Source organism: Electrophorus electricus, chromosome 6 (assembly GCF_041902795.1).
Source record: "Electrophorus electricus isolate QZ-2024a chromosome 6, ASM4190279v1, whole genome shotgun sequence".
NCBI lineage: Eukaryota > Metazoa > Chordata > Actinopteri > Gymnotiformes > Gymnotidae > Electrophorus > Electrophorus electricus.
The window spans coordinates 9,060,001-9,079,008 of record NC_137502.1 but is presented as its reverse complement, the minus strand read 5'-3'; the positions used below and the strand labels follow the sequence as shown (position 1 = coordinate 9,079,008).

At 39.5% G+C, this 19,008-nt stretch overlaps 2 protein-coding genes and 1 long non-coding RNA gene across 4 annotated transcripts in view; 2 read left to right on the top strand and 1 right to left on the bottom strand.

The window, feature by feature from the left end:
- Positions 1 to 345: 345 nt before the first annotated feature.
- LOC118241189 (uncharacterized) lies at positions 346 to 3,424 on the bottom strand. Of its 2 annotated transcripts, none has more exons than XR_004775892.1 (2): positions 3,235 to 3,424; positions 346 to 764 (listed from the first exon to the last, which is right to left on the bottom strand). It is a non-coding gene; the product is annotated as an uncharacterized LOC118241189 (long non-coding RNA). The 2 variants fall into 2 exon arrangements; XR_004775891.1 differs by having other exon boundaries at positions 3,268 to 3,424.
- On the top strand, positions 3,419 to 6,879 carry calub (calumenin b). The gene is made up of 7 exons (XM_026999440.3): positions 3,419 to 3,526; positions 4,128 to 4,385; positions 4,498 to 4,691; positions 4,768 to 4,934; positions 5,145 to 5,205; positions 5,302 to 5,501; positions 5,808 to 6,879. Exons 2-7 carry the CDS (start codon positions 4,165 to 4,167, stop codon positions 5,910 to 5,912), a joined length of 948 nt encoding a protein of 315 aa, XP_026855241.1. The 5' UTR covers positions 3,419 to 3,526; positions 4,128 to 4,164; the 3' UTR covers positions 5,913 to 6,879.
- Positions 6,880 to 12,313: 5,434 nt separating this feature from the next.
- Positions 12,314 to 19,008, top strand: part of kcp (kielin cysteine rich BMP regulator) — a 25,057-nt gene continuing 18,362 nt past the window's right edge. The window contains exons 1-8 of the mRNA XM_081716017.1: positions 12,314 to 12,654; positions 12,807 to 12,928; positions 13,676 to 14,232; positions 14,846 to 14,918; positions 14,992 to 15,203; positions 15,441 to 15,609; positions 18,688 to 18,764; positions 18,897 to 18,993. Coding sequence (XP_081572143.1) covers positions 12,647 to 12,654; positions 12,807 to 12,928; positions 13,676 to 14,232; positions 14,846 to 14,918; positions 14,992 to 15,203; positions 15,441 to 15,609; positions 18,688 to 18,764; positions 18,897 to 18,993 — 1,315 coding nt within the window. The 5' untranslated portion in view covers positions 12,314 to 12,646. The remainder of the gene's footprint in view (positions 12,655 to 12,806; positions 12,929 to 13,675; positions 14,233 to 14,845; positions 14,919 to 14,991; positions 15,204 to 15,440; positions 15,610 to 18,687; positions 18,765 to 18,896; positions 18,994 to 19,008) is intronic.

Genomic DNA, 19,008 nt, shown 5'->3' with positions numbered 1-19,008 from the left:
ATAGAGGCAGAATCCCAGAAGGATGCATGGGCTCCAGTCTCTCAAGTCCCGCGGGAGGAAAGAGTCACCAGAAATTGGCTTCTAGAGAGGAAATGAAAGTTGGACTGTCTTTTCATAAAATATGCTGTAGTCACAATTTTCCATCTTTACCTAATTGCGTCTGTAGGTTTCGATGTGCACATGTACAGTGAATGTGCTTGTATATGTAAGATGGAAATATAACTGAAGATGAACGGACCAAAACTGAAAAGACCTAGTGCAGTGAGTTATCAGACTAGGTTTTTTCAGTTTCAGTCTGTTCATCTTCAGTTATATTTGGATCATAGATGACTAAGGATACAATCATGTGTTTCTGATCATTTTTAAAATGATTTAATGGTCATAAAATAAAATCAGTTTCCATGAAAACTACTTCACCAGACACTTTAAAGTAACATTAGTTCTGATGGAAGACCATTTTCATCACTTGAAGAAAAAAGAAACACCAACGGTATGTCATAATTATAACTTACTGCCTCATAATTATGAGATGGTGAATCACAATTGAAATACTACATCATAATTATGACTAAGTCATACTGATGAGATGAAAAGTCATAATTATGAGATACTAAGTCATCATTATGAGACAGTCACAAGGCCGTAGTCGCAGCACATATTGGGTGGGGTCACGCAATGTTAGGAGCTGTCCATGTTCCCATCTGTTCTTGATGGCACACATTGTACCCCCATATCAGCACTGCTGACTAGCTAATGTCTCTGACCTGCAGGAAAAGGTAACGTTAACATCAATACATCATTTTGCGCTGAAACTATAATTGTAGAAATAAATATTTTACTAAAAAGTGTCAGCAACTGCATGAAGCAGAAACAAAAATGTTTGATGAAAATGGGCCAATTTGTGAAAGGTATCTAAATCAATCAATCCTGACGTTAGCCATCATAGCTAAGTCACCTTGAAAGTTAATGAGCCACACATTCATGCAGCATCTAACAATGGTCACGGGCACATTCAACTAATATTAATGTTTTTATATTTTGTTATATTTGTTAGAAATCCAATGTGAAATCTCAGTTATGTGTCAGTCATTGTAGCAATGCATGCGAACGTGTAGAGAGAGTAGCATCTTTATTGTATATTCATATAATATCCTGTGTAGCTGTACCTGCTTATGATAAATGGCATTATTATTGTTAGTCTGAAAAAATTAAGTAGATTTTTATTAGTCAGCATTTGTCAACTTTTTATTGCACTTATTGTTTGAGACCTCATGTATTTTGTACTTCCAGGTATCAGCATTGATCCCTGTATTCTACAGTATTGTAGTTCATTGATATGTTCAACTCTAACCTACTGTACTGAACTAGGATATATTCTACAAGTAGATGACAAAGGACAAAGGACTGCTAAATTCCATAAATATAAATGTAATTCACAGTAAGTCACGAATAAGAGGAAGGGTGGCAATGACATTTAGCAGTTTTGGGCAACCTCAGACAAAAGGAAAGCAAGCTCAGATGATTGAAGTCAGATGATAGACGTTCAGAAGAGAGTTGTACAAGAGTTGAGTCATTTTTTCCTGAAATCATAATTACCAGTCAGATAGGAAATGGTCAATAATCCATTCCTGACAAGATATATCAGTAGTTTACTGATAATATTTTTCATGTTCACTGGTTCATTTAAAGTAGAGAGAGAGAGAGAGAGAGAGAGAGAGAGAGAGAGAGAGAGAGAGAGTATGAGGATGCTGTGAGTGGGAAAAGGAACAAATATTGACAGTGAAGATCACATAATACCAGTACACTAGTCTCATTCTAATATAGACTCCTGTTAGCCTTCATATATGTATCAAGATTCTTTCTTCTCACTAGTTTAGTGATGGTGTTTCTTTCCTGTCCACTCTGGTTCATTAACAGTAAAGAGGGAGAGGGTGAGAGTATGAGGATACAGGACAGGGACAGCAGGTGATAAGGAGGTGAATGAGAAAAGGAGCAAACATTGATGGTTAAGACCAAGTAATGACATCATAGTCTCATTGTTAATTTAAGATATATAAATTTAAGATATTCATATCATAATAATAATAGATTAAAAATAAATATGGATGATAAAGAAAAGCCCTAATTTTAAATTAAAAAAGCATTAAGACTAATAAAGTAGCCCCCCAGTGTGTGTGCATGGTGGAGGGGGTGGTAATTAATAAAACAAATACATAACTGAAAAGAAATGATAGGGGAATAGATGACTGGAGAGCAAAAGATGTACCACAGGAAAGGAAGGACATGGGGAGCAGAGAACAGATGACTGGAGAAACAGAGCAGACCTGGAGAGGAGAGGAAAGCTGAGTAACACAGAGAAGAAATGATTGGACAACAGAGAAGAGACCTAGAGAGGAGGAACAGAAAGCAGAGATGACTGGGGAGCATGGGAGAGCAAAAGATATGACGAGAGGACTATATAGGACCAGAGGAGTGGAGAGAGGCCTGGAGAGGAGAAGATAAGTTGAGAGGTTACACCAAGAGGAGAGCAGAGCCGATGCCCGATTCCCACCCGTAAAAACATCAATTTCCTAATCCCTGGTCACAGTATCTGGACTTGTCTTCCGGACTTGCTGTGTGTGGGGGCATGTACATGATCGACCAAATTGTAGTGTGCGAGAAGGCGGGTCCTATAGATTGGTCAAACAATGCAAAATCTGCTGCATGATATATTAAGACTGTAGAAAGAGATGTCAAAATAAAAGTCAAATCCCGGCCGGGCACATGTCCGGGAAAAGGTGGAATTATGGTCAGCCTAAATTTATATATTAAACATCTCTCTGTAGATAAATTTACTAAATCTAAATTTACTAAATCTTTTTTTACTTGTTTAGCATTAACCATGTAACCCCCCCATAAAGTGTAACATTCTCAATGCTTGATTGTAAGCAATGAAATAATTTCCACAAATAATTTCGCATAAATGAAAACTACAAAATAATCATGGTTATACCCCTTCTCTTTTAAACTCAAATTTTAAACTTTTTAAAAATTTTAAACAGCTGAATTCATGTCAAGTGTAGTACAGTCCTGGAGAAATTAGCTAGCTTTTCTCTCTCTGCACGTTTGTGCTAAGAAGGAATGACCGAGTGACTGAATTTGCACCCCAAATGACATTACTGGGCTACATGAACAGTATAAAGCCATAGACCATTAAATGAACAGCGTAGTCGGCGTGAAAACCCGTTAACTGACGTTGGCGTTGGCGTTGGCGTTCCCAGCGCTCACCTGCAACAAACTGCGGTGAGGGCGATGTACACTTGAGTACGTGGCAATTCTGAACCACTGACAAAATCCATTTTTTCTGAAGTGGACCAATGGCGACACGGCATGAAGCATGACACCAGAGGCGGCACAGAGCTGTGCCGGCAGCCCGATTGGCCATCGTTCGCTTCGCCAAAGGAAGTGCCTCCAAAGTTCAGAGTTTACATCCGGAAAGGTTTTGTTCACCACCGGCTTGCAGCAGAAACGTTAGCTAGGGATACTGGTGAGTTAAGTCAGAATTGATTTAATTTTCCTTATTGTAATATTAGCCTTTTAAATGCCCGCATGTAATATATATATATATATATATATATATATATATACACACACACACACACACACACACACACAAAAGTGTATGTATAATGCTCTTATATCGATAGATAGCAAATTAGGAATTTAACGTAAGTTGTGAAATGCCGTGCGATAACCTCAGTTTACCCTGTCTGAAGTAGCCAGCTAGCTAGAAAGTGGCTCACGTTTTTGTGAATGAATAAGTCCAGTATTGCGCAATATAGCATTATGTATTTACCATAATTTATCTTAAAGCCAGTAGCTAACAAGGATGGTAGTAGGCGGTTTTTACAAAGCTTGATGGGCAACAACTGGGAAAAACGTAAGCTTAGAAATCTTTATATCCTTAGAATATTATTATTTTTATTTTTTTTCTTATTTGACAGTCACATGTTTTCAGTGTTTAATGGGAAAACGCTAGGTTTTATGAAAGGCTCACTGTGTATTGTGATTATTGCTTATTGGTAATGAATAATGTTTTTAACCCTACCTTGACCTACTCAGCTAACCCAATTATCCTCCCTCCCCAGACATTTAGTGTTTGAACAGGAAGTCAGAAGAAACAGGATGGAGTTGTGGCCACTCCTGTTTTGTGTCACCCTTTGTGTCGTCCACATCTCAAGTAAACCAATGGAAAAGAAGGACCGTGTGCATCATGATGCTCCTCTCAGTGACAAGGAGCACGACGATGAAGAGAATTTCGATTATGACCATGAGGCCTTCCTGGGCCAGGAGGAGGCTAAGACCTTTGACCAGCTGACTCCAGAAGAGAGCAAGGAGAGACTAGGGTATACACTCCCAGCACATCCATGCAGACAAGAGAATTAAAACGCCGTGTGTTTATGGATACCTATGATGATAATTCCTCTGTCTGTCCCTGTCCCTTATCCCCTTCTCCAGTATAATTGTTAATAAGATAGATGAAGATCATGATGGCTACGTTACTGCTGAGGAGCTGAAGAAGTGGATCAAGCATGCACAGAAGCGCTGGATCTATGAAGATGTAGATCGGCAGTGGCAAACTCACGACCTCAATGCAGACACATATGTGTCCTGGGAGGAATACAAGAATGCTACATATGGCTACATTCTTGGTGCGTGGATATGCATGTCTGTGAGAGAGAGTTAATGTGGTTTTTATCTGGCTGATGGTGGTGCATGTGTGTGCAGATGAGTCGGATCCTGAGGATGGTTTTAACTACAGGCAGATGATGGCCAGAGATGAACGTCGTTTTAAAATGGCTGACAAAGACGGTGACCTGCAGGCAAATAAAGAGGAATTCACAGCCTTCCTTCATCCGGAAGAGTATGACTACATGAAGGACATTGTAGTGTTGGTATGTCTGAAAGAAGCACTCACACACACAGGGTAATTCTTTCGTAAGCGCCTCTAAACTGCAGACACAATGCTGTCTTATTTGCTGTGCATTTGCCAGTTGAAGAGAGTTCCTTAGGTGTATGGTTAAGCTTACAGTCAATGTTTGTAGCCCCTGCTGATCCTGTGTGCATTACTGATGGCTAACGATTTTCCTCTTACTGGTTCTCAGGAGACCATGGAAGACATTGATAAAAATGGAGATGGTTTCATTGATCTTGAAGAGTATATTGGTGAGCGGAACATGAAGGTGGAAAAAAAAAAAAGTTTCTTTATCTCTGTCACTCTCTCTCTCTTACCCACCCACTCTCTCTGTCTGGTTCAATCAGGTGATATGTACAGTCAGGATGGGGATGCCACAGAGCCAGAGTGGGTGAGGACAGAGAGAGAGCAGTTCACTGAGTTCAGGGATAAAAACAAAGATGGGCGGATGGATAAGGAGGAGACTAAAGACTGGATTCTGCCCTCAGACTACGATCACGCAGAAGCAGAGGCCAAACATCTCCTCTTTGAATCTGACACAGACAAGGTTAGACTGAAGATTTCCCAGAGCTTGGCCCAAGCTTTTCAGTGAACAGTAATGTATTCTACATTATAAAATAACACTTTATTTTTTGTTTGTTTTATCTAGGGAATATATTCAGCTAACATTTAAAGTGAATTTCAAATTATTTGCGAGACTTGACACTATAAACATGTTAAAAAGAAAAGACACATTGATAAGTCATTATTGTAGTTACAGAAGGTGGAAAATATAAATACAGCATATACCATATGCAGCAATATATATGCTAGCTAATATCTGTGTCTGTGTGTGTTTGTGTTCTGATTGTAGGATGGACAGCTCACTAAACAGGAGATTGTGGATAAATATGATTTATTTGTTGGGAGCCAAGCAACAGATTTTGGAGAGGCTCTAGTAAGACACGATGAGTTTTAATATCTACTTTTTTGCATATGAAAAAATTAAAATGGGCTGTAATTTAATTCATAATTAATTGTGTACGATCCCAGTTGTGAAAACTTTCATACACAAGGGTTTACAGGCATTTTTAAAACATTTTTGTAAAAGGAAGTTTTCCAATATCCTCTAGTTAGCTTTTATCTCAAACATTTATTCCTAAATAGTAGATGCTTTTTGTCTATTTCAATGCACTGAATATTAAAAGTGTTTATATGTTACTGTGCAGAACAGAAGTCTGTGGAGTATTAGAATTTCTCCATCAGCACATGATAACTGTAGGAAGATTTTTTTGGGTTTTTTTGTAACCATGTAAGCCTTATGGCATGTTCTATATATGGCATGAATTACCCCCACAGGCAGCCTGCTAAAGGTCAGTTTCCTTTACGCTGCAGTTCATTTGTAACTACAGTTAAGTTGTGGCTATGGTGCATATTAAAATACAATTACTCAAAATGTAAGTATTATTTTTGTAAGCTACATTTCAACTGTTCTTAACCACTACATACAGTTTTGAAACACAGGTTTAAGTATGACAACATGTAATGCAGTATATTGAAGCAGTGTTGCTTCTGTCAGGAACTCACTATTTAATATTTAGATGTATTGTTCAAGAGTTGATGAATTTATCTGTTTCTTTCTAATTAGTCTTGCTTTCTTAAGTGCCTTTCTAAGGTTTTCAAACCTGCACTTCAATTCCCAACGATCAAGAGATTTTGGAATCTTTTTTTTGTTTGTTTTTGTTTTTGTTTTTTTTATATAAACTTTGTGATAAAGTATCACACTACCTGTGTCACTAAACTAGACTTGGATTTCTCTCCACTTTTGAATATACTGTACATATGTATAAGTCAAAATGTAAATTGTGTTCAGTACATTCACATAGTGTAAATACAGTACAGGTTTTGCAACTTAGTTTTTCACAATAAAATTTTTCAAAAAGAAATTGAAGAGTTTCTTGTGGTTGTGTGTTGATGTAGCACTTTACACTAAAGTTACATTTAATTTCCTATCATCTGTAATGTGACAATTTAAAGTGCAAGTGTTTGGCCTTACTATAAGTCATAGAAAATCACTGTATACTCGGTTGTTATAAGCTGATTCTCTTGAATAGTATGAATTTATAGCAAGTGCCAAGTACTGCAACACTGAAATGAGTGATACTGCAGCCCATTCTGTCTTGGCACTGCTTTGCTCCCTTTCTCCCATTATGCAGGTCCAGGGCAGAACTCACCTTTCCACTGTGGTTGTATTCTTATTGGTAAATCAGGCAATGGATAAATTAGGATACATTTTCTTCCACAACTCTGCATTTCTTAACCATCTCTACCATGCAAAAAAATGGGCATCCTATCTGACCATGGCTCAGTGGTAGAATTATGAACACAAATGGGCAATTGAAATAGTTAAGATTAACTCAGGAACCAGCATGATAACAGGGAAAAATTGTTTAATCTTAATTATTTTTCCATTATTGACCATATTGATTCAGACTCATTCAGAGAGCTATCTGTATGTGGGCCTTTCCAGAAGATGAGTTCTTGATCACCAGTGTCTTGTTTAAAACTGCATAACTTGCTTGGTTGATCAAGTTTGGATGGTTGTGTCTGAATTATTTGCTGCTAGAGCTCCCAGGCCAGAATGGCTTGTGGCTTGTTTATTTATGTCTGGGCTGAACACAACTGTCTTGTTTGCTCTCCTCTTGGCTCACCTGGACTAGATCTCTTGACATGTCCAGACGTCTCCTTTGGGAAACTATCTCTGAAGGTTCAAGACATTTATTGGGTACATGAGGAGCAGGCAGAGTTACTGTCAAAACTGTGATGTCAATAAAGAATTACATTTTTCATTTTAGTTTTTTATTGACTCATAGAATACTGTTGTTAATATTCCAGAATGCTTATTTTGCATGTACTGTGTGTGGGGATACTTTCTGGCCCCTGTGAACACATTTTACACTAACTAAAAACACTAAACAGTTATGATGTGATTTAATTCATAGTCAAGTCAATTTGGATTTTTTTCAAAGAGCTTAGACAGGTTCAACAAGGGGGCAGACAAGAGAACAACTCGAAGTCCAATAGGAGGGGGAGTGTCCAATAGGACACTCCAATAGGAGGGGGAGAGATGCTTGTGTCCAGGGGATCATGATCCATCCCTGTTTACCTTGGGAAGAGATGGCTGTGGGGTGCATTATGGGAAGAAGGCAATCCAGTGGTGGCAGTGTGTTGCTATTGGAAAAGTTCTACTGGGTAAACTTTGATCCTGGCATTCATGTAGATGTTATTTTGATATGTACCACCTACCTAAACATTGTTGCAGACCAAGTATAGCACTTCATGGAAATAATATTCCACAGTGTAAAAATTGTTCAGGATGTGCTGGAAAAGCAATTCTGATCCATAAAGTTCCCATTTCAGAACTTACAGGACCTAATGGATTTGCTGTGAACATTTTGGTGCTTCATACCAAAGAACACCTTAAGAGGTGTTAAGAGTCTATGCCTCAATGGGGCACAGCAGTTTTGGTGGCACAAGGTGGACCTACATTAATAAAGGGACATCCATACATATCTGGGGAGAATTCTACCATCTACATGTACAAGTATAAAGAGTTACTTGCCATTAAGTCTAAAAGTTCTAAAATAATACATGTAATATGATGAAATGAATAAATTGATATAGATTTTTGTCATCATCAAAGAAAATGAAGGTATCATAAAGGAAGTTTAATCAATGGATAACTTACCAGCTGAAACCATCTTAGAGTCTTTGCAAACAAGATTAAGAAATGCAAACAACATGTAAACTTGTAGGCCGTTCTGACAATGGTCATAGCAAACCCAGCTGGTCTAGACTGCACACTGGTGACTATGCATATGTGTGGGTAATACTGTCTTACCACATTGGGGTGTTCAGTTTTTTCTTTATGAGCACAAGGAGAAGGATTCTGTTTTTCTTTCCTCTTATTGTCAAAGTACACTAGAAAAAACAGGACAATGTCAAGCAGGATCTGACACGTAGCTACCATGCCCACTGTCCTGCCACTGTCCCACTGCCATGGGGATGCCCCTTCATCAGTGGACTCTGTGGAACTGGGTTATATTACACTTACATTTAAAACACAGTTTTCTATAGAACACTTGTTAGGATGTTGGCTGTCATACATTTACACATGCTCTTATCCAGAGCGACTTACAACTTCAGTCATGTGACAGAGGTAGGTGCATGTAGTGTTAATGTAGTGTCTTGCCCAAGGACTGTTATTTGTATCATGTGGTGCATTTGCCGAGGTGGGGCATTGAACCCCATGGGATGGGTAGCATTGTTACCAATTACACTACACCAACCACGTGTGTACAATCACCAAGACAAAGTCCTTGTATGTGTAACATACCTGGTGAAATAAAGTGGTTCTGATTCTAATTCTGAGAATGTCTTTCTAAACCAATCTCCTGCTTGGCAAATGTGTGCTTGTACTTGGCTGTCATTTCTGTAACCCCTATGTCAATCACAGCCTTGACAACATCTCCAGACTGCTGGACTTGGAGCATCTGATTGGCTTTGGCAATTCCTGGCTGATATTCCTTGTTGCTCAGAGCTGCTGGAGTCAGAGCTCAAAGAAAACTGCAGTTCAAGGTTTAAACCCTGTCATACACAAACACAGAGGAGATCTGTATTAGACCACACCTGGGGGTTTTTCCATCCCACATCACCATCCACTGTTTGAAGTGGTCCAGGTCCAAATTGGTCCAAATTCACAGTGATGCTCTGCCCAAAAAGAAAATCACCATATAACTTACAATATTAATTTGAATAATAATATTATGTTATTATTAATAATGTTTTTTAATGCACTTTTCTTTTACCCAAACTGCTAAAGATTATGAACTTAAGCAAGACAACATACAACAAAGCAAGCGATAGGAGAACAATAACAAATTTAAACAAGTTAAACAACAAATAACAGAGCATGAATACACAAGGCAGAAATAACTAAAAAAATCACACACATCACACCAAGACATGACATAAAGTGACAAAACCTACACTGACAGAATAGTGACTGTAGTAATTTAAGTATATAAGAAGTGCTAATGCAAAGTGTATTACTGCATATGTAATTCCTGGATCAATTTTTCTTGACAATTTTACCTGGTCCTATTCAGTAATGTTGACTGTGTACACAGCATTGGCACAAATGTGATTGCTTTGATTGAGGGAGAGGAGTATGCAGGGCAGGAATTTTGGGTACGGGTCATCTACATATTACACATTTATGACTATTGTAGTTGTTGTGTTATACTTCTCCTTAGTGTTCATCTCTTATAACCAATAAATAAACCAGATAAATAAACAAAATAGATCATTAAACCAGATAAATAAACAAAATAGTTAAATACTTGAAATAATCATTAAGTAAAGTTTAGGATAAAACTGTGTTTTTTTATGTAACAAAGGTTAAAGGCAGCTACCCTATCCAGGACTCAAACCCAGGTGTAAGAGGAAGTAAACAGGAGCTCAGACCACTGGACCAAAGCATCACTAGCCTCAGTGTTGTAAGACAGAAGCTAACAGAGCAGAAGCATTCTCCACAACTGTTTAATTGCAAAAAAGTTCAGCTTTAGCAACACATTTTGCAAAAACCCATTATTCCTTAGATTTGTTTTTCCCCTCATCTGGCTTTTCAGGTTAGCTTTGTTTGTTTACAAAGATTTGCTTAAGTGTATCCCTCTCTTTCATATACTCTATAGACTCATATACTCTTTCTTATATTTATGCTTTACATAATCTAAATATATTCCCTCAATTTATAAACCACATAAGTGTCTTAGCAAGCATTCATATACACATACACACTGTCATGCTCATAAGGCAAATATTATTAGGCATATAATTTACTCCATTATCCTTCAGTCAAATCAGAGACATTAAATGCAACTACACATTAACAGTATGTGTCAGCTCTGCCCCTGAAGTTTGTCATCCCATGATAAATTTCAGGAGAACTCATGATCGGTTTTAAACAGAAAAAGAGGATTATGGTAGTTTAGTCAGTCATCTGCTTTTCAGTTCATCAATTTATTTGATGAGAGGCAGAATCAGAATCACTTTATTCAGGCAGACTGTCGCAGGGATGTATCACAGCCACAACACCCGCATTATAGCCTTTCCTTCTTTGTGGATTAAGGTTTGTTATTTACTATGCCACAGGGTAACCAAACAAATTAGATTTTCCTTCAGGCTAACCAATTATATGTCTACATCTTGGCCAGCCAAAACATATAGGCTTCTTGTTCATGTCACACCTTTGTAAAAAGCTAATTGTGCTCATACAGACAATTTCTTTGAGACAAAATTATTAATAGTTATGGTACTGTAAAACTAACATTAAAAGCATACCAGATACAGCTAAATAGAAGGATGTTCTGCTAGATATTTTTTCATACAGTTTAATACATTCTATAGAACTTCAAATTCACAAATTATCCCCCAACACAAGACAAGAGACAAAAGCATGCACACAAGAACTAACAGTGATTAAGACTCTGACTATACAAAGAATACACTCAAAGATTAACACAAGCAGGAGATTAAGGACCAATTTCCTGGACATGGATTAAGGCTAATTTAGGACTCAGTTACAGCTGCAGTGCTAAATCAACTGTGGTAATTCTTTTTAGCTAAGGGTATACACAAGCTATAGTGGTCTCATGATGAGTGGAAACTCATCATGAGGTCACTATAGCTTGTGTACATGTTTTGTACAAAATGTATATTAAACGCAAATATATGGCAACAAAATGATAGCAAAGCATGTGACTGTAAATGGCATTCTGTGTGCTTAGTTTTATGCATATGCTGCATTGGCCTCTTTAAAAATTCGTGTATGTCTCTCTTTAGGGACAGAGGAAGTTACAGCCCTGCATACCTCTGTAATCATATAGAGCTGGGAGCTCCTTCATTCTACTGTCTGTGAAGGGGTATTTATAAACATGTTTATTGTCCAGTAAAATCTTAATATATAGATTGCTGAAAGAACTACTCCCAGATCCCAAATCTTTCGCCTTCAGGTGGGCACATTGTGTTCTCTGAACACTGCGCATCTACAACAATATCTTCACAAATATCATATCCAAATATTAAAGCTATTTTATTTCATTATAATTAGGACTACACTATGTATCTTTAGCGAATCATATATTGTTACACTTTTTATGATGCGGTATGTTTTATGATGAACAGTTTACAAAGACAGTTACGCTGTTTCTAGTAATTAAATAATGAAAACTGAAAATCGCGTTATGTGTACAAAATTGCGTTTTGGCGTACCCCCAATCCGGAAATCCAATCCTGGTTTTAGTTCAGATAAGCAGTAGGAGGATCCCGGAGAATCCCCTACAACTGGGTTTTAAAACGCGTGTTTTCGCCTGGGCCACTGAAGGGCAAGTTAGGCAAAGGTGTGTGAGAGCTGAGCGCCCTGCTTGCCCCTCTGCAGCCGTTACAGAGAGCGTTACCTCGCATCGCTCCGAAGTTGACCCGCACTACCTTGCATCACTTCCATCACTGGTTCAAACCAGTCCTGCACAGCTGGAGGAATAACAATGCTACTCTTCACGCCGATGTCAGACAAGTGACGGCCACCGCCAGATGTTTCTTGTTCCATGGGCGCGTAAATTCCTGTCATAAAAGAAAACATCATTCCCACGAGAAATGAAAGAGTAATTATTGCGTTCCTATAAAACGAACATTCTTCCAATATTTATGTATGATTAGTTTGTTTCTTTTCCAAGTCTTTGTTTGTCTTTTTCTGGAGAGACTACCGGTTAAGTAAGTGGTGTGTCACCGCTGTTGTGTGGGAATTGCTTTGCAGAATGGAGCTCCCTGTGAACGGATGTATTCTCTTTGCTCAATTGAGTTTGGTTTTGGTGTGGAATGTTTGTTCTTCGTTACCAACTGAGATCGACGCGAAGCTTCAACACAATAATGACATCGGTGAGCCTCAACGGGCACTTCTGTTGTTCATAAAGGGCTTAAGCACCTTTTAGAATAAATTCTGCTCTTCCGGAAACTGGATAAATGAAAGCCAATAAAGTATGTTTCGATTATTTAATATTAGCTGCAAATACTTGACCTCTCATTCGTTGCTAATCATCATTAATCACTATTTAATCACTATTTAATCACTTATTAATTTCGGTTAAAATAGATCATGTTGCTGGAGCATGTTTTCATAATACTGTTCACTCGGATTTTCGGTACAAATGGATGCAGTCATACACAAAGAGAAAAAGTAACGTAAACTAAGTAATATGCATTTTGTGTGATCTAATCTCAGGATCTTTCTTCTTTCATCTCTAAATGTTAACTCCATTTTACCCAGTCTGATCTTTGTGTAGACCCTCATTCAAAGATTCCTTTTGAAGTATGTGACATTATGTGCTCAGTGAATCATTTGTAGGTGGGTCAGAAACTCATTAACTGCCTTTGAAAAAATGAATCTTAATCTTGGATGGATGAAATGGGGATGAGTCTGTAGAGATTTGGGGAGTTCCAGTTTGTAGGACACATGCTTTGCAACCTGTGTACAGAACACACACATAGAAAAGATCACATGTCCTGTATAAGCAGAGAGAAACGAACCTTTGAAACACAAGATAGCTTGTCAAAACAGAATCATGGTATGCTCTGTCCTGTCATTCTGTCTGTTGACATTCACTTTGTCATGCTCTCTTCATTTAGTCATTGACATCCTGGATGTTCTGAACATCACCCGCTCGCCTCAATGGGTCACTGTGACCGAAGGCCGTGACCCTGGGGTGACAGCCTGGCATTTTCACTCCCACACGTCACAGCAGACTTTGCCGCGGAATATCACCCTCCACCTGCGTAGTGCCTTGCAAGGCTCCCTGGGCCTGCACCTGGTGGGCCGGCAGGCCAGCGGCGCCGAGGCCACACTCATCTCACTGCACGCAGCAGGGAGACGGAAGAGGCTCAGGGAGCCCCTGCTACACCTCACTTCCAGCACCCGTGAGGGCTGGCTGCGGCTGGAATTCCGCTCGGAGAAGGGCCTGAAGACAGAGTTGCTGACCCTGCCGGGTGGCAACCCCTTCTCGGGTGGAGGCTGGGTGAAGATGGCACTGAGTTTGGAACCCAGACGGGTGCTGCTCTTTGTGGAGTGCAGGGAGGCAACGTTGGTGGAGCTGCCTGCAGAGGGCCCGACACTGAGCCTGGATTTCCCTCGTGACTTAACTATTACCTTCTCCAGCACTGCAGGAAACAAGGCCAGCAGGTTCACTGTGAGTGTGAATTCACCCAATCACACTCATTTGAAAATGCATATTGTGTAATTTATGGTGAACATGCATGCTTGCTTGGGTTTGCTTGTACAGATCTTTTTCCTAGTCTGTAATGTAAGAAAGTGTTGTTGGATAGGCAATAGCAGGATTTTTAAAATTCTGATTACATTTTTTTTTTAAATAACACAACAACAATGCTAAATTGGTCCCCATATGTTTAAATGGGTATATGATGTATGCTGTGAACCTTTCTACTGATTCTACTGTTGCAATATGCTAATTGTTTTAGAGATATTTTAGAGATCTGCTTTGATTAGGTCCCCTTATACAGTTACATAACATTCTTTTAGAATGATTTTGCCAGATCTACTTTTTTCCCCTCTCCTTTTTAATGGCACACCTGTCCCACTTTATATATTGCATTTACTCCTGCTGTCTTTCCCTGCTCCAGTCCAGTACATGTATAGCAGCACATTGACTGTATCAGTGCTTCCAAGATTTCAGTAATGGATCTCTCCAGTATATTTAACCAAATCTAGTCAAGGTAAAAGTGACTGGGCTTATTTGCACATGGTGGGTTTACAGGATAGGGAATGCTCCTTTGTGTTCCCAGGGCAGCTGGCAGACTGCAGAGCTTATCCCTAAGGCATACCAAAGGCGCCCGTGGCAATGTGACAACATAACAGGTAAAACTTTCTGTTCATGATGTGCTAAAATGGATCCATACAGTGAGCATGTGTAAGTATTTCCTGTGTACAGAGCCTACATCGAGAACAGTGTTGCCCCCTCCTCCTAAGTCTGTGGACTCAGAGGAGCGTGTAGCGCATGTCCAGCCAGACTATGTGAGTGAAATGGGGTTCCAGAGGGATGCAGAGTACCACTGGGCCCCTAAAGAGCAGAAAAAGAAGCGTAGAAGCCTGGAGGATGCGGTTCACAGAGTCAGCACCATACTGAGGAGGCTCAAAGCTCAGGTACACACATAGGACCCTTACTGATGCTGGTGCAGAAGCAGAAGTGTGTGTGTGTGTGTGTGTGTGTGTGTGTGTGTGTGTGTGTGTGTGTGTGTGTGTGTGTGTGTGTGTGTGTGTGTGTGTGTGTGTGTGCATGCGTGTGGGCGTGTGTGTGTTAAGTAAAATACTTAAGTAAAATACTTAAGTAGATTAGTTTTCCCTCTCTACCTTTCTGTGTATGTGTGCATGTATATCTAGAATGAGGACCTTCAGGCACGAGTGCAGCGTTTGGAATCATGTGAGTGTGTGCAGAAGACTGTATGTATGTGGGAAGGCCGTGAGCAGCAGGAGGGTTCTCGCTGGGCACCTGACCACCAAACCATGTGCTCATGCACCTCAGGGAGAGTCCAGTGTACCACCTCAAATGGTGAGTAACACCTCTGCTCATGTTGCTGCTTACAAACTCAGAATAAACTAGCACATTTTCCTATCTGACACTGTTTGACATATGAATAGCAAAACCAATATACAGTAAAACCTAAAACAACAATCATTTTAAGATAAAAAAGAGCCTCCTTCTCTCGCAAAATCTCTCTGTCACACCCTCTTGTACAGTTTAGTTTTGTTTCTGGTGTTTTAATAGCTATGATACTATCAGCTTGTAAGTTCCTGCTCTGTAATTTCTGTAATTGGACAATAATACTCATTTAATCTTGTAAAAGGAGGTCAGAGTGTATGTGTGTGTGTGTGTGTGTGTGTGTGTGTGTGTGTGTGTGTGTGTGTGTGTGTTCAAGCACATGTATGTGGGGAATTGTTCATTTTTATTCATTTTTTATTCATTTTTATTAGTACTTTCTAGTCATGAAACCATTAACCTTTGATAACATTATGCACTAATTCTCATCAAGTGTTTGTTTTTGGTTTTTTTTAACTGTGGCACTAGCACTAAGCAGTAAAGATATTGCTCTTTGTTCTGATTTGTTTCTCACACCACTAGAGGCCATATTTTTCTTAGGTTTCCCTCCACCACAGAGCACTATGTTGAGATGTGCATTAGGGTCTGGTCTCCTTCAGTGGTCCTCTTGCAGATCCATGAGGGACCACATGCCAGAATGTTGGTGTGTGCCAGGCCATGACCACTGGCCAAAACCTTGCTTTTGAGGGAGTGGGTGTCACATGACTTCTTCCAATGGTCCTCTTCTACTGTGCGTGAGCAGGACTGAGGACTCCCTCGCTCCCACCATGACTGAGCCACATTAAGTATGTTAGCATGTGCCCATGTTAGTATGTTCCGAAGGTAACCGCAGCAACTCCACACTGTGAATGTACCCATGATCCTCAGTGCAGCTCTGTAACCTGTAACAGTAGTGAGGCACAAGAGCAATGACAAGCAACAACACTGGCTAGGCAGAGTTGAGTGGCTTGTCTCGGCATTGGGGCGAAGCGCCACCGTGGGTGGCAGAGCTTAGCAAATCATGAAAGAGTGATAAGATTGGTGAAAGTGATGGTGCGCTGGGACATGAAGCCCGCCTCAGGAAGGGGTATGGCCCCTTCAGGAAGAGTCGCGATAACTGCTTTTGCCTTATCAGGTGTGGCAATTTTGGTCACAACCTTTAGTGCTTCAGTCATTTTTGATGAGAGAAAAAGCAACATTGGTGTCTTCTGTTACTAAGAATATTTTTGAACCAGCCAGTTTTGAGCACCATGTGAGTGGTCACTGCAGCAAGTATTGGAGGAGCTAAAGGACTAAGGATTCCTCAGCTGGGGCAACAGTTGTCTTTTAGTAGGCTTGCTGTACCTGGCCATATGCTAATGAAACTAACCTACTCAATGTTAGACTAATGTTACAGACTGTTCTTCCATTAGTGAAAACAGAGTCTGCTATCTGACCAAAAAAAAGTTTATGTAGAAGGTTTGGCCTGGCTTCAGAGTTGGTTTCTCACTGATGATTTCTATAGCATGAACAGTTTTAGAAACATGTACCTTTGATGTTTTACTTTTTATTTATAAAAAAAAACAAAACAAAACCCCACAAAATGAAGGCCTACTTTTTTGTGATGGAATTAATTTATAGGACAGCTAAAAGCAGACAAGCAGGAAGCTATCTGAGTTGTGTGCATGTAAAACATTACAGTAGTTTAGTGACTGCATTGTCCCTCTACCTCCCTCTTGGAACATTTCCAATTCGATAAACCTTTAAACTACTTTCACTTTTATAAGTCCTGTGGCTCTTTACAAAGATGCAGCTTTTTTTCATTCCTGAAAATGTCTTTTCAACTGAAATGGAGTGAACGGAAGTGAGTAAGGGCTTATTTTAAACTGGAAACTCACCCCTCTGAGTGATCCCTCCTTGGTTCATCCCCCTCTTTAATTGTTTCTGCATGTCTTTCCAGTTGCACTCCTCCGCACACACAACTCTCTCTCTCTCTCTCTCTCTCTCTCTCTCCCTCTCTCTCGCTCTCTCTCTCTCTCTCTGTCTGTGCGTGTTTGTGTGTGTGCGTGCGTGTGTGTTTGTGTGTGTGTGTGTGTGTTAGGGTGCAGTGTGTGTGGGTGATTGGATTAACCCACTGTTGAGACAAAGAAATGAGCTTTGAATTGAAATTCCCCCAGCTCTTAATGAACAAGCTATTTTTTATCTGTTTCTCTCCTGTTTCTTCCCACCTTCCAGATCTTTTTTCTCTGTTTCTCTCACACTGTAATGGCCTCTAAACCAGGATGTGTAAGTAATTTACTTAAGGATGATTTGTTCTGAAAGATGTGGTATATTTTCATGGATGGCAGATAACGTATCCGTTATAGTTGGTTCTTTCTTGATGGAAACACTTTCACTGTAACATAATTGTTAGGCTTTGAATTAGTAAAAGTTAGAATTCACAATAATTCTGAAAGAAAATATCACATCAATAGTTAAACGCATCTTTCTCTACATTGTACACTCAATAGTTACAGCCTTTTAGAAACACAGGCATAGGTTCAACCAGGACTTATAATCATTAGAGGATACTTATTTACCCCTAGTCATTTTCTCAAGCCTGGGCGACTGGCGCAGCTAAGACCTAATTTGTGTGAGCCACAAATTCAATAATATGGATTAATGGACCTAGATAGCTTTATTTTTAAATGCTAAATAGAAAATGAGCAAGATAAACAATAAAAATGCACAAATTCATTGTACAGCTTGTGTTTCAGAAATGTCTAATCTTGCTATTAGTGTGTTTGTGTGTATGTGTGTGTGTGTGTGTGTGTGTGTGTGTGTGTGTGTGTGTGTATGTGTGTACTTAATTTCATGTATCACACATTTATGTGGGAGTGTAATTAATAAACAAGCCACTCTCTATTTGAGCCATTAACTACTTCTTTCAAAATGTGATGAGTATGTCTGGGTTAAAGCCTGATTCAGTGAACTGCTGAATTCCAGATGTTAAGATATGTCCTATGGCAGCGCATTCCAGTCCTTCACCATGTGGTGTGTGTGTGCTGAAATACACTCTTCTCTGTCTCACAGAGTGCAATTATGAAGGCAGAACATACAGCAATAATGAAGTCTTCCGCCCACATCCCTGCTCCAAGTGTGTATGTGAGGTATAAACTCAAAAGATTTTTGCTTTTCTTTTCCATCCTCTTGCATTCTCTCTCTCTCTCTCTCTCTCTCTCTCTCTCTCTCTCTTTTACATTAAATTGATTGTGGTGAATGTTTGAACATTGTCTTTTCAGAATGGCCACGCTGAGTGTCAGCAGGTACACTGTCCTACTCTGTCCTGTACTGCAACCTTTGTTCCTGAAGGAACATGCTGCTCTGTTTGTCAATCAGGTATGCACGCACGAA

Bases quoted from the DNA above. Each gene is read 5' to 3' on its own strand.
- calub (XM_026999440.3), top strand. From the start codon at position 4,165: ATGGAGTTGTGGCCACTCCTGTTTTGTGTCACCCTTTGTGTCGTCCAC. The intron at 4,692-4,767 runs GTGCGTGGATAT...ATGTGTGTGCAG, and splicing joins TACATATGGCTACATTCTTG to ATGAGTCGGATCCTGAGGAT. The intron at 4,935-5,144 runs GTATGTCTGAAA...ACTGGTTCTCAG, and splicing joins TGAAGGACATTGTAGTGTTG to GAGACCATGGAAGACATTGA.